At 36.9% G+C, this 15,831-nt stretch overlaps 1 protein-coding gene and 1 pseudogene across 1 annotated transcript; both read right to left on the bottom strand.

The window, feature by feature from the left end:
- The window catches only part of LOC107728820 (olfactory receptor 10A4-like), a 4,984-nt pseudogene extending 4,112 nt beyond the window's left edge, over window positions 1-872 (bottom strand).
- A 10,664-nt stretch (window positions 873-11,536) lies between these two features.
- On the bottom strand, window positions 11,537-12,525 carry LOC107728897 (trophoblast glycoprotein-like). Its single transcript, XM_016539213.1, has one exon. The coding sequence runs from the start codon at window positions 12,494-12,496 to the stop codon at window positions 11,537-11,539; it is 960 nt and encodes a 319-aa protein (XP_016394699.1). The 5' UTR covers window positions 12,497-12,525.
- Window positions 12,526-15,831: the final 3,306 nt, after the last annotated feature.

Raw genomic sequence — 15,831 nt, 5'->3', positions numbered from 1 at the left:
GGAGCACGGGAACGAAGGAGCGAGGAGACGCAGAGTCAAATTCAAACTTATAGACTTTAATAATATCCAGGGAAACAGGAAAGCACACGTAGCAAGGGTAGACATCAACAATTCCAGACAAGGGAGAACAGAACGGGCTAGAACTCAAATAGGGCAGATAACGAGGGGCAGACAGGTGAGGAGGACAACTAAGAACTAGGAACACCTGGAACAAATGGAACTAAATGGGGACAGGAACAGGAAGGACCAAATAATGACAAACAGGAACTAAATGGGAACATACACGTGACACACATCACTATAAGCGAGTACTAAAACAGGAGCGTAATCGCAAAAATAGCTGTGGACCTCAAGAGAGCCACAAAAGGACAGGATTGGGATGGATGTAACAGCATCGAGAACTATAACAATTATCAAAAGAACCAAACAGCACTGTTTATATAAGTCATTCCGGTGTTTGTGTTTATAGACTCTTGTCTTAAAGCGAAACATATCATAATGAACCTTTCATAAGAGAGAATACATAATGAAAATTGTTCAAGGAACAAAAAAGTATAATAAGTGTACATTTGCACAACGCACAGTTTGAATGGCACAAAATTGTCTAGAACAATGTAAGTCTTGATCATGCTAGGCATAAGAGAGGTGCTGAGAAAAAGATCAACCAAAGCCAGATTACCAACGGCCATGAACTTTGGGACATGCAGACAGTGGTCATAGAAAATGATGGAGATCAGAAAGACATTGCATATAATTGTGATCACATAAAGCACAGTGAGGAACATGACATAGATATTACTGTAAGGCATTGAACTCAGTGCATCAATGTAAAATCCTGCAGGCTGAATGATGGAGTTGCTGCCGTTTTGCATGGCCGTCCTTTTTTACGACCCAGCTTTCTTGCAGCGTGCTTTGCTTTTAGTGGGCGAAAAACCAAATACCTGCGAGAAACAGTCAGAAATTGAAAGGGAAATGAAATAAAATAACTACCATATAAATAAAATAACTAGCATTATAAAATATAAGACAAATCCTGCATGCTTTTTGTAGGAGATGCCAGATGTGCAAGTGATAGGGGAGAGAAAAGAGAATGACTTACAATAACACTGCATTTCAATGAAGTGTGAATACAAATTACAGAACTTGATTGACTGAGGTGTTAAATTGGAATACATCCTAAAACTCTTTCTTTTTAAAGATATTAAGCTGTTGCTGTAATTTTGGAGTCATTTGCAGTTTTTTTAATTGCTTACACACGATTTCTGAGACTGTGGCTGCTTTTCTCTAAACTCTACACACAAAACTACAAAACGTGCACAACATACAAAACATTACGAATCACTTGCAAAAGCAAACACTTCTTTCAGAACTATTTTAATGCTTATAAAAATGTTTTTTGCATAGTAACTCTAGCACACACAAACATCAAATGATTAGCTATATATACACCAAACTACAAACAGATGTGACAAATGTAAAACAGTACTATCTTGTGTCGTTTGCTTGTTCAATGTGCAGTGGAGTTTGTCATAGCCCTCACATGTGTGCAAAATACACTGTATATACAGTATGTAATTATGTATGCACAACTGATGAACTTTACAGTTATTGAACTGGACTGATTCAGCACTGAACTGATTTGAGCTGTATTATGACACTCTTGGCTTGTTAGAGCTGCTTTACAGCTGAATATGAGTTTGTTATTACTGCTTTGAAACAATCTGTATTGTATAAACCATTATAGGAATAAAGGTAACTTGACATGACTTGGTTGTGGGTGTACTATTCTGGCGGCAATATTTGCATCACATCCACTGTACGTCGACCCTTGTGTACGCAAAATCCCCCCAAAAAAACCAAAGTATACTTTGCTTAAAGCAGATGTTTTTTCATACTATGGAAGTCAATGGCTACCATCAACTGGCTACCAACATTCTTCAAAATATCTTCTCTTGTATTCAGCAGAGGAAAGAAACTCATATAGGTTTGGAAATAGAGGGTGAGTAAATGATGACAGAATTTTCATTTTCATTAAATTTTGTGTTGACAGCTTCTCCAGATGAATCAATGTTTCCAATCTGCCACTGGTCAAACAAACAGTTAACAGAATGACCATTGCTTGGACTTAGAAATGTAAAGTTTAGAACAAAATGCAGCTGTCTCCTTGTAAATGGACAACTGTATACATGCTGTATAAAGAAACTGCAATCCTAAGGGAAAACAGGCTCAAAAACAACCTAATGAATCCCTGAACAACCTAATTCTCTCTAAATTAAGACAACATTTTGTCTAGTCTGTGTGAATGATTTCTGCTCTAATGAACCCCAGGCTGCTCTCACCTCATGAGGTTCAGAGTTAATGAACTTAGTGGAGACACAATGTAAACACGACATTGTTAGTCTTCGGAGTGAGTTAAATGATCTCCCTGAACTCAAAAACACATCATAATACTCTCAGAACTTAAATGAGAGATAGAGCCCCCAGTTATTAACAAGATCAGGATCTGAAATTTAAAAGGTCAACTGAGGTCACCATGGATTTATTTATTTATTTATTTGTTTGTTTGTTCATTAACAATGATCATTTTTATCAAATCAAGATGAGCTCATCTCCTATAATGATTATTGAAATATTGAGAGATGGCTGCAGTGATGTATGGCAGGATTAAAACCAGATGTGAATATTAATGAGATTTGGCATCAAATGTATCAAGTGCATCATTTTCTGCCACTCGGATTTTGCTTTGAAGCTCCAGTTGGACAGCAAACTGACACCAGCCTTCAGTATTTGTGAGAACCTTCAAATATCTTGTTGGGAAGCTGCTTTTGCCTCATGTTTGCTGATGAAATTAGTGTATGTTCAAGTGGCATCCACATTTCCAAATGATGACAGACAAACACTTGCATTTCATAATAGACCAAAGTAATAACAAAAACAAACAAATAAACAAGCAAAATAAGATGTGTAAATTATAAACAAATCAAATAAAAATATTCAAGTGCAGGCAAAAAGTGGTGTTTGTGTAAGGCTCAATGCAGGTGTATTTGTGTAGGCTCAATGTGCACTCCCTAAACTTCTGAACTTCATTCTAACACTTCCCTATACTGTAAATGTGTGTGTGTGTGGTCCTGGTATTTCCTATATTGGGGGGTCCAAATGTCCCCACAAGGATAGTAATACCAGTAAATTTTGACCTTGCTGGGACTTGGAGGGTGTTGAGGGGTGGGTTTAGGGTAAGTGGATAAAAAAATACAGTTTGTACAGTATAAAAATCATTACGTCTATGTAATGGCCCCATAAAACATAGAAACCCAACGTGTGCGTGAAATTACAGTACAAAGAGTCCAAATCCCAAAATATTTTTTTTTTGTCTTCACGCTTCATACTGTAGCAAAACTACCACATTTAGTAGTTCAATAAACTTACTTTTGCAGTTTATGAAGGTGTCAGGAGTTTAAGGTTTCATAACTTTTGACAGGAAAGGCATGATGCAAGTTAAAAGGCTAGTGTAATTACAACTGTCACCCACTAGATTGCAGTGTTATTAAAGAATTGCAATTGGCTGAAGCCATTCTTTTTCCCAAACCATCTTGGCTACCAAAATTCAAGAAAATGCCACCAGACTCATCAGAAAGCACGTCATATTGCAGGACAATGACACAAAACACAATGCCAGTTCAGTCAAGAAGTTTATCAGGGCAAAGAAATAGAAGGTCTTAGATTGCTCAAGTCAATCTCCAGATTTAAATCTGACTGAACATGTATTTCACCAGCTAAAGAGGAGACTAAAGGCAGAAACTCCCCAAAACAAGCAACAGCTAAAAATGTCTGTATTAAAGGCTTATAAAAGCATTTCAAAGAATGAGACCAAGAGTCTAGTGATGTTTATGGTTTGCAGACTCACTGCTGTGATTGCATATAAGGCATTTGCAACTAAATATTAGCTTTTAAACTTTTACATTTGCTTTAAGTTCAAATGTCCCAATACTTATGCTCACATCAGATAGTGGGGTGAAACAGTAAAAGTGCTGTCCCTTTTATTTGGTAAAACATGTATGTGTTGAAACAGCTAATAATAAAATGGGACATTCTGTAGTTTTGTCTCATATTCATCTTTTAATCATTTTTACATTTTCCACTGCAAACAAAGCAATTTTGTCTTTACTGTCCCAATACTTATGGAGGGCAAGTTTTTTGCCCCCTTCCTGGTTGAAATGCGTGGAAGCGTGTCTCCGACATAGTGATAACACTCTTTGCCTTCTCTAGTGCAGCTCAACCAGGTCTTGTCCCATTCGTGGTTATTTGTGATATCAAAAATCTCGGAAAATATTTTGTCTCATATTCATCTTTTAATCATTTTTACATTTTCCACTGCAAACAAAGCAATTTTGTCTTTACTGTCCCAATACTTATGGAGGGCAAGTTTTTTGCCCCCTTCCTGGTTGAAATGCGTGGAAGCGTGTCTCCGACATAGTGATAACACTCTTTGCCTTCTCTAGTGCAGCTCAACCAGGTCTTGTCCCATTCGTGGTTATTTGTGATATCACAAATCCCGGAAAATATGCATTGTAGTCCAAACGAGTCGTTCGTTGTAGTTTTTGAAAAGTGATTTCTGTTAAATTAAATATCTCCTTTTGAATTGGACTTTGAGCTTTGTAACTTCGCAGATCTTTTTTATGCTCAAACAGTAACATTACAGACTAACTAAAGTTGAAAAAGTGAAAAGGCATAATAGGACCCCTTTAAGAAAACAACAAAACATGCAAACAAACGGCCGCTTTTATCATGTTCGTTTTGCGATCTTGCTAGTTCCAGTGATTTATTTCTGATAACTTCTCTTTGTTGGTGAAATTATGGGGTTGCGTGTCGTTGTTCCAGAGAGGCGTGTAAAGGCGGGTTTTAGTGAAGCGTAGCGTGATTTTGGGCTCGGTGCTACAGGTCTGAGGCTATTAGCCCCACCCGGCCTACTACTGAAAGCACTGGCTCGCACTGGCCCGACAGTGGAAAAAAACCCGAAAAACACTTAGCCTCTTCGCTAATTAGCACACAAAATACCATTGGTATACTACTACTGCCGCCTCACCGGAAGTTGTACCCACGTTCTTTTTTACAGTAGTGACCCCCGGAAAAAGGTGGATAGGCTTATATTTTTGTCTTTTTTTCCTTTTTATTTGAAATATTCCCAAACGTGTTAACTATATCATGAAATATCTTGATTCTCAAATATGTGTAAGTAAAAGCATTTTGCACCTTTATTGATTGTTAGTTGATTTATAATGGGCGATGGGCAAAGTATAATAACGTAGTCTATTAACTACACATAAAGACCTTTTTACTTAAGTAGCCCACCAGATATGGGTGTCATGCCATAAAATATTTTTTATATGACACTTTGTATTTAATGTGAATTTAATAAAAACATTGTAAATTACTAATTATAACACTTTCAATACAGAAAGAGAGCAAAGAACATTTTCACTTCAGTCTAGCGAGTTCAAGCACTCTCAAAAACTCCCATTATAGTCACTGAAGCTGTTTACACTGTGAAATGAATATCTTACTTACATTCTTATGCACATTTGCACTTTGTTGTTTCTAATGAGAGAATTCGCTAGAGAATTCAGTCAGTGAGTGAACAAAACAGCGGCGTTTCAGCAATGACTCATCTGAACGCTTCTGATTGGTCATTGCATTCATAAGCTCAACAGAATCGTGTGTGATTATAATGCGCAGTGCTGTAAAAGGGAAGGGAAGTGAAGTGACGTGTGGCCAAGTATGGTGACCCATACTTGGAATTTGTGCTCTGCATTTAACCCATCCAAGTGCACACACACTGTGAACACAGACCTGGAGCAGTGGGCAGCAATATTGCTGCTGCGCCCGGGGAGCATTTCGGGGTTCGGTGCCTTGCTCAAGGGTCTCACCTCAGTCGTGGTATTGAGGGTGGAAGATAGTGCTGGTTATGATTCTATGATTGATTAGAATTCTCTAAAAAACATTCATTTTATAATATGAAATTAAATAAAATCTAAAAATTAACAAATGTTATAAAACATAAGACAAAATCCTGCATGCTTTAGGAGATACCAGATGTGCAGGTGAAGACTGAGAAATGAGAATGACTTCTAATAACACTCCTGCACTTCAATGAAGTGCATGTGAACAGAGCTTTACAAGTTGCACAGCTTGATTGATTGTGGTGTTAAATTGACATCAATCCTGAAACGCTTTCTTTCTTTGTATTATAATAATTACGTTTAGAGATAGCAAGCTGTTGCTGTAATTTTGGAGTCATTTAAAATAAATGAATTTGAGATGCCTGAAGGCACTGTTTCATTTGAAAATCATAATGCTACATGAACAAACAGTGCTGCTAAAACACATCACCATAGACATCTGTCTAAATTTGGAGAGTAATATTTAAAAAGCCGTTTTCAGCCATTTTTAAAAATGCTTAAGGTAACTTAATTTGCCTTGATAACATAATGGGACTTCATTCATTTTAATCAAAACTTCCTATGAATAAGGGATTTTAGCTGTTCGTTAAAGCAAGCCAAGTTTGTTTGCCATTAACCATCGAACTCTTGAAATAATTTTCTTAATGTATTTTAGTTTCCAGTCTAACACTGCTCAGAGAAACTGTAAACAGATTGACAGAATGACTTATGTTGGGTAGGCCTACACACTGCACGATTTTAGCCCTGACTCTCACTCGGCAACAGTTTTGTGGAAATCACTGACAAAAGCCCCAAATCAGAGGCAAATCGGCACTCGTTCATGTGAGTGACAGCTGCGTAGTGTGTATTATCAGAGACACGATCAGAGTGAAGCACAGATTCGCCACTGATGAAACTGAGATATTTAGGCATGCTAAATATCTGTCTGTGAAATGGGTTAAAGAGACTGCAAAAAGAGACTGCATGACTATACTTCAATGAAGTTGTTTCATCACAAGTTTTAGAACAGCTTGCGTGATTGAGATGTTAAATAGACATCAATCCCGAAACTTCTTTGTTTCTTTTAAATGAGATTCATTTGAGAATCATAATGCTTCATGAACAAATAGTGCTGCTATAGTAAAACACATCACCACATAGACATCTGTCTTAATTTGGAGAGTAAAATAAAAGCCATTTTTACAGTCTTTTATGTTTATTTTTATCGTCATAACCCACATTTTAAATGCTTAAGGAAGTGTATAATTAGCTTGATAACACATAATCAGGACTTCATTTATTTTAATCAAAGCTTCTGCTGTATAAGGGGTTTGGGCTGCCCAGACTGAGGTTATATTGGATTGACCAAATGTCTTAATTTGAGGTGATTTGATTGGACACAGCTTCTCCAGATGAGCTAATGTTTTCAATCTGCCACTGGTCAGATAAACAGTTAATAGAATGACCATTGCTTGGACTTAGATGGACACCTAATACTGTATAAAGAAACTACAATCCAAAAGAAAAAACACACACTCATAAACAATCTAATGACTCCCCAAAAAACCTAATTGTCCCTAAATAAAGACAACATTGACAAACTGACTAATTTGTCGGTCGTTATAAGGCAGTTCTGAGACAGAAACAATCAGGTCTAGTCTGTGTGAATGATTTCTGCTCTAATTAGCCCCAGGCTGCTCGCATCTCATGAGGGTCAGGGTTAATGACCTTAGAGGAGACACAATGTAAACACAACAATGCTTGACCTCAGAGCGAGTTAAATGATCATTCCAAACTCAAAAATACATGAGCGATAGAGTTCCTAGTCATTAACAAGAAAATGTGTTTGGTTTGTAGGATCTGGAATTTAAGAGGTCAGCTGAGGTTAACAATGATCATTTTCATCAGATAGAGATCAGCTTTTCTCCTATAATGATTATTTAAAATATTGACAGTTGGCTGCAGTGATGTATGGTGAGATAAAAATCAGATGTGAATATTAATGAGATGTTGCATCTGCTACCTTGATTTTGCTTTGATAGAAGCTCCAGTTACACAGCAGCTGACCTCTGTCTTCATTGACTCTCAAAATCATCAAATATATCTTCTTTGAAAGCTGCTTTTTCCTCACGATTGCTGATTAAATTATTGTTTTGCCAAGTGGCATCGACATTTCCTCTTATGAAAGAAAAACATTTTGTCATTTTGTCATTTTCTTACTAATCGAGATTAGTAAATCATCCTAATTGAGATTTTAATGAGTCTCAGTTAGAGTGATGAAAACAATAATTTTAAAATAATGTGTCTGTATCTTCACAATCCCAAATACACAGACATCCCAATAATTAGTAAGTATTTAAGGGAGATCATGCTAATAATATAACTCTTTGTTTCTTTGGAGAAGTACCAGATTGTTTTTAACCATTTAAATCACTGCATTTACTGTAAATAGAAACACTATTTATTATAAAATCCATTTATTCATGTCATACATTTATTAAAGAGAGAGAAATTTTAATATATTGGGATAGTTTTGTGCCAATATCACATAAGATCAAGAGCTTCTGAATGCTAACTTATCAAAAACTTCTGAAATCCATTGAAAACAGGTCTAGTTGCTTGGCTGGCACTATGCTAATGTGTTCCTGGTGTGTAAAAGATAATATAGAATTGCAATGGCTGGTTGTCCCAGCACTATAGAGAATGAGTTGGCACAATACCAGAGGAGCACAAAAGACTATGGCTGGTCATTATGAGAGAAAATAGCCTATTTCAATGGGTTTCATTCTTTATCCCTTGCTCTTTTTCTTTTTTTGCTGTGGTCGGCATAAATATTTGACCGTTTCTTCAATTTTAGAAAGGCAGTGAATTGGACAAAGTCATTTTGAATTTCACTCAGGCTTACAGGGGCAATAGACTCCGAGTCAGAGGCCTAATTCTTTACACACGGAGAGTGATAACTCTGCTGAGACGCTGAGAGACTGGGGTCTGGAGTAGGTCATGTACGATTAATATGTATGTAAGAAAAAGAAAAAATCTTTGCCTTTGTGAGGAGCTGAATATAAGAAATGAAAGATGCTGAGGCAGAAGGTATTTTTTTCCTTCTTTCATCTAAAGCTTGAACTGATGCCATTAGCACATATGGACACCTGCAGCTTTCTTGGCCATCATCAGCATCACTAGTTTTGCGATATTTTGAGAAACCTCAAAAGTATGAATTCTGAAAATAATGAAATATTACCCCCGAAGGTGCAGGGACATAAAAATATCCAAAGTTAATAATATATTATTGCTATTTCTCCAGAATATTGATGTTTTCAGTGGTGAAACACAAGAATGAGAAGATCAGTGATTGTAACCGTCAAACTCCAAAGCTTACATAAAAGTACCATAAAAGTAGTCCATATGATTGGTATGCATTATTCCAAGTCTTTTGAGTTCATTCGATTGCTTTATGTGAAAAACAGGCCATAATTTAAGTTGCATTTACTCAAAATCGTGTCATAAATGAGAACATATGAGAAGAAACTGAACGCAAATCTCATTTGTTCTCATGTCTATAGTCAACGCGCAATATTCGAATCAAGAATTGAGAACTAGAAAAGTCTCCCACACACCGAGAACCAAAGCCTAAAGTCACATTTACCATTAAAGGTAAATGAAGCATTGCAGTGAACATCAATAACAAACTTTATAATAAAAAAATATTTGGGCTAACTGGAGGGAAATAGGTTTGTTTGCACAGGACATTCATTTTCTTTTCAGTACCTACAGGATTTGTATCAGGGGTTGTGCTGCTGCACGACTGACCTTGTGTTTAAAATCAAACACCCAATCATAAGGAACCTAGTAATTAAACCTGGGCAAATGAAGCAGGCTCGGGGTCGAGACTCAGGATTTATAGGACATCAGCTTGCCCTCTTATAGTTATGACCCTGATGGGATTAATCCCAGCTCTGCTATAATTATGTCACAGATTTGTCTTCAGTCGTGCCTCTGTTCTTTTATTAGCAGCAAATTGTCTCCAACTATCATCAGTATTGGGGAGAGATATCCTCATAGTAGATTATTTAAAGAGAAAGAGATTGAGAGGAAAAATTGAGTGTACACAAACTGTATTTGAAAGTTTTCAATGATATCCCACTCACTGTAAGAAACTGCCAGTTGCTTCACTGCAATCAAATGATGCCTCAAAATGTGTTTGTATGGGAAATAACTGATTTCTTCTCAGCTTGGATTTCCTAATTCTGTTGCCTTTATTTGATATTCTCAATAATGAAATCCAGAATTTTTGCTTAAAAACAAAATGAAGCACAAACAAGAAGTAAAAAGAAATTGGACCCATAAATAACAAAACACAAAAAAGAGTAGTCAGTGAGGACATCGTGAATTTTATTTTATGAGGATGCAAGTCATTTATTTATAAAATAGTATTATGTCACTGCTCTATATTGTAATTTCATCACAAGGTTATCTGGGCTGCATAACAGTCATTCAAAATATGCAAACAGTTGATGAAGGTTAGAATTGCACATATGTGTACAGTCAAATCTCCATATGCATAAATACAAACAAAGGTCTAGATTCAAACTCTAGATTCAAAAAAATCTAATTTCATTCTCTCACTCTAGACCAAGAGTGTATTGGCACTGTATACAAGGTTATATAGAGTAAAGCAAAATTCAAGCAGTCCTCCAGGTAGTGCATGTAATGTTTGTGCACATACATTCACCCTAATGCACTTAAACATTTTCAAATAATGTCACAAAAGCTGATCATTTACCTATTTCATGAAATGCGTTAATGCCCATTTTCAGCATTATAAGGGAAGTTATTATATATTTTTGCTTACATTTACCCAGATTTTTATTAGGCCTACTGGACTGTTTGATGCAATAATTTAATGCATCGAGGAAAGCAAGGAGTGCTACATATATCCTGCACTTTCCTATATTATTTGGAATTGTTATTTATGTATTAGTATTATTTTTGGAAACTGATAAATGTATATACAGTTAGACTGCTTTCATTCCATAGCATCTAATACAAATGAACACTTAAAGCGATGAAATCGCTTAATGAGCCCTGTTTTCTTTGCTGTATTGATGCATTTTCCTATTGAAATACGAATTTCTAGCTAAGGATCTTTTTTTTAAAATAGCCAATAGGCTTCCATTTACATCACAGTTTTGAAACATGAGTTGTTACCTTCTATTGCTTGCAATAAGATCTGTAATACCTGGAGAAAGCTACCTATTAGCATTCAGATTCATCTCAATGGCTTTTGTAACCAGCAAAACCCAGCCCTCTTGATTGCTGGTCCCAGACAGGTTGGAGATGCATTCCCATTACACATTTTATTAGACAAAAAAAAAGAGAGACGCCCATGAATGCAAGATGAGTTACTGAAATTCCATATCCATTCTCCCAAAACTTAGTTAATTTAAAAAGTGTATATCTGTTGAAAGTTTATTTTGTGAACTTTTAAGAGTATGCTTGTCTTAAAGCTAACACACATGGACTTAAAAGCCACAGACTCCAGTTTCGTTGTCGCAGCATTTCATCAAACAGTTCAGGGAGATGAGGTCAGCAGGTTCCGCTTAAACAGCAACGTTTGCTAACCTGGGATCGGAGTCCTGTTCATATCTGTAATGATACACCTCCATTTGATCCCGGCAGGCCTCTCTAATGTTATTGAGCCACCTCTTGATGCCTTTTCTGTTCAAGTACAACACCATGAGGAACACAACTCCAATGAGGGCCAACACGATGCCGAGAAGCACATAAGAACGGGCATCCAAGTTTTGGCACTCCATGTCCCTCTTTTCTAGATCCTTTACGAGTGTATTCTTCTTCTTTTCTGGTTGCGCGCATTTCAGGCTAGTTACGTCTGCGCATTGGGAGCTATTCTTCAGCCAATCATAAAACTCCTTCACTTTGTCACATTTACAGTCGAACGGGTTCTGTGATAAGTAAATATGTATTTCCTCGAATTCGTTTAGTTTTGTTAAATTGTGTTTATCTAATGTCATAATGGAATTATTTGTCAGTATTAAAGTGGTTAAATTGAGGTTGCCAAACCCAGAAAGAGGAATTACCTTCAAACAATTTCCAGACAGGTCCAATCTCTGAAGATTACACAAACTGTCCGTGGACAGCGCGTCAGGTAATTGCCCCGCGCCCGAAGTCATTAAGTTGTTACTGAGGTTAAGATGACATAGCCGTTCCAAGCCATAAAAAGCTCCAGGGTACACAACCCTTAAACGGTTGTGACTTAAATCTAAGGAAACAAGACGTGGGAGTCCACAAAACGCACAACTTTCGATCACCTGTATGTTGTTGTCCTGCAGTGACAGCGCGCGCAAGTCCATATCGGTTCCATTGGCTGAAAACGCTCTCTCGGTTAAAACTGAGATGTTGTATCTGTATAAAGTAAATTTTTGGGTGCTTCTGGGCACTTCGAGAGGTAGCATGATCTCTTCACAGCTCACCAATCCGTCATAACGCATGTAGGTATCGTGACATATATGAGCTTCAGCGGACAAAACAAACAAACACATCAGCCCCACGCTAAAATGATAACGCTTTAAAGTGTGAGATAAAACACGAAGTTGTTTTCTGTTCATTTCCATTTTAATCTGAAGCGAATGTTATTCCAAAGGTTTAATTGCAGAATACGTTCTCTTCATAGTTCGGATTCACTTCGCTTCGGGAATCCGTTTGAGCCATCAAGGAAAGCAGTCCGTGTGGCCAGAGAGTGAGCGTTCAGTCCGGCAGCATTTTCTCTTTCTGGAGCTCCCCTGACGACGTCTTCACTACAAACGCGATCTAGTGCTGGCTAGCAGCATCCCTGAGGTGAGCAAAACCTCGCCCACTTCGCTCAGTGAGAGAGAGATTCAAAGAGCCGTGTCGTTTTGCAGTTAGGACAGAGTGGACACTGAATGAACCTCATGCCAGAACGGTGTTCAAAGCATTTTAGAAACTTTAAACGGGACACGTACACGATCTGCGGGAGAATAAAGCATGCTGCCTGCAAAACTGTTCAGCAGGGGTGTAAAAATAGGTACTGTCTCAAAATTTTACTCAATTAAAAGTCAAAGAACCCAACAAAAAGATTTGTGAGAAATATCCAAATCTAATTGTAGGCTACGGCCTACTGTGTAAAAGTTTGTATTGAAATGTATGACTAATATTGTTGCCTGATATTGTTAAACTATTATACTAATATATGTTTAAAGTATGTGTTTTTGTATGTAGAAAGCACTGGTGTGTGGTGGTGTTCTGAAATTAGGAGGCAAAGTTCTCAAAGTTTTATTTTTTCAATCAAATAAATTAAACATTACTTACAGAAAGAAAAAATAATCTCATCAAGGTAGTTTTTTTTTTTTTTGGCTACTTTTAATTTTAATTTTTAATTTTTAGATATGACAGTAGTGAGGGACAGGAAACGATGTGGGGGAGAGGAGGGGGGGATCGGGAAAAGTCCACAAGCCAGGGATTCGAACTCGGGACGCCCGCAGCGCAACAATGCTATATGTCGGCACACTGCCCACAGGGCTATCGGCACTGAACAAATTAGTGTTATTAAGCATTTTACATTTATTCAAAAATAATAACTCAAGGCAGTAACAATTTAAGCAATATATTTTATTTGTGAACTTATGTTCAGCTATTCTTTTTAATAGTTAACTTTTAACTTTGATTTTTTTTTTCTTTTTTGGATCATCAGTCATCAAAGCTCCGTAAATATTGGTCACAGACATGGATTTACTTTAAATTACACCAAGCTGATTACTCACTAAAAACTCCCACAGATCATGTTTTCAGGCCATTTTAAGTCTTATTTTGATGTAACATAGTGGTTATATCTAAGTGCGTGAGCTGTTTACTTTATTTAATCTTCCCATTAATGTAATTATATTGTTTATTCAGACTGATTCGCAAATGCGAAAGGCAGGATTTATTGCATGAACCAATCACAGCCGAACATAACCAGTCATATCCAATCATATCTCGATGGAAGAATTGCCTCCTCTCACGTGACTTTACCCCATTGGTAAAGGGACTGCTATTTTCAGTGTACTGATATGTGACACATCAATTCTAATTCAACTCTAAACACTATTAGGGATGGATAGAATAAGACCACAGGAACATGGAAGGGACAGGTCGGGACAGGACACAATTAAAAGCACTGCTGACATTGAGCAAACTCTACCCACAGGACTTGCATAAGAATTCTTTCACCTAGAAAGAGGATTCAGACAAAATAACATCTAAAATAACAAACTGAAAAATTAATGAAAGTGCAAAACAAAAAAACAAGCTTTATTGCTTTTAAACCCTCTTGTCTGTCCATTGTACTGCAAGTGCACAGCCAACAACAATGTTGTTGCAGGATCAAAAGTGATTTTTTTTTATGCTTAATATTTACTGTGACCAATCCTTAAGACTATTAATTTATAAATACAGTTTACTAATCCTTGCACATGGATGGATTAACCCTGCTCACATTATCACAGAGTTTGATAATGTTGGTCTAATGGGAAAAAAATAGTTATTTCATTATGAAATATTAACACAGAAGCACAATATCAATTCTTTGTAGTTTTGTGTGTCCAAAAGATAATTCAGCATGTATGCTCTGTGATGCCATCTTTGATTTGCTGTATCTGTTCACAGTGTGGCCCCTGCAATCCAATCTATATTGTGAATGTCAGCTGTCTACAGGATCTAATGTTACTCCATCCTATCTGTCTGTGGGGTACAATCTGTTGGTAGGTAAAACCTTTTTCAACCCATTGCAATTTTTGCTGTCTATTCTAAAACTGGTCCCTGAACAGTATTTCTGAAGAACAATTTCAACTGCTGTGGGTTATTGTTTATAGTGGAGAGGAAATCTCCAGGCACCGTGTTGCCTATGAAATGATAAAATAATTTCAGACAAACAAATAAAGACAGGTAATAAGCTCCAAAAACACTCAGGTGCAAAGAGACATAAAAGGAGGGTTCATTTTGGTGACAAAGTTGAAGCTTCTGGCTCCTGTAGCAGGATGGTAGTCACAGGATAGGTCACTTTTCCACCAAAGGTTACTCAAGTTCAAACGAGAGCACTCAGCATTCAGTCATTTTCTCCAGTCAAGTGGAGCATGTAGCTTTTAACGCTTGGAGATAATTCAATTTTGTGGGATTTCATTACAGTAAGCCATCCTCCACCCTTTAGCCACATGAAATGTATTACTGATTACTTTACTTTAAAATCTAACCTTCTGCTTTCAATCTTCACCCTATGTCTACACCAACACTAGACTGAGAAGCAGCATCGTAATAATCAAAAATGCATGCATCAGAAGGGCTATAGCCTAAGTGATAGCTGTTATCGAGTGATGCACCATGATTATTTTATTCAGTGGGCACCTGACAAAGTGGCCTAATTGTACTTGTCACCCTATGGTAAGCCGGTTTGAGGTGTGCAACAGATATGAGCTATCATGTTCCAAATGGGCAACTTGGCCGGATATATTACTTTATCCTTGTGGCTGCCCATCTGGAGTAACAGTTGGCAAAGTGTCACAGTGTCTGTCACTCATGTAACAGGTTCTTAGACAGAACGTAAGAGAGACAGATGCTTTACAGCAGTGAATAAATGTGTGAATTTTGACAGATATGACCCCCCACCCACCCCACACACACACCGAAAAAATTATATTATATATCATATTAATAAAAATTGCATTTACATTTTTATATTACTCTCTCTTTAACCCATACATGTCTAGGATGCATATATTTGATAAATACAGTAAAAAAAAAAAAAAAACGATTTTAAAGGGGTTGCTAATGCTAATGATGTTGCTAAAAAGAACATTATTTTGTGTATTTGGTGTAATGAAAC

Source organism: Sinocyclocheilus rhinocerous, unplaced genomic scaffold, assembly GCF_001515625.1.
Source record: "Sinocyclocheilus rhinocerous isolate Xijiao unplaced genomic scaffold, SAMN03320098_v1.1 scaffold397, whole genome shotgun sequence".
NCBI lineage: Eukaryota > Metazoa > Chordata > Actinopteri > Cypriniformes > Cyprinidae > Sinocyclocheilus > Sinocyclocheilus rhinocerous.
This window is presented reverse-complemented; position numbering and strand designations above follow the sequence as displayed.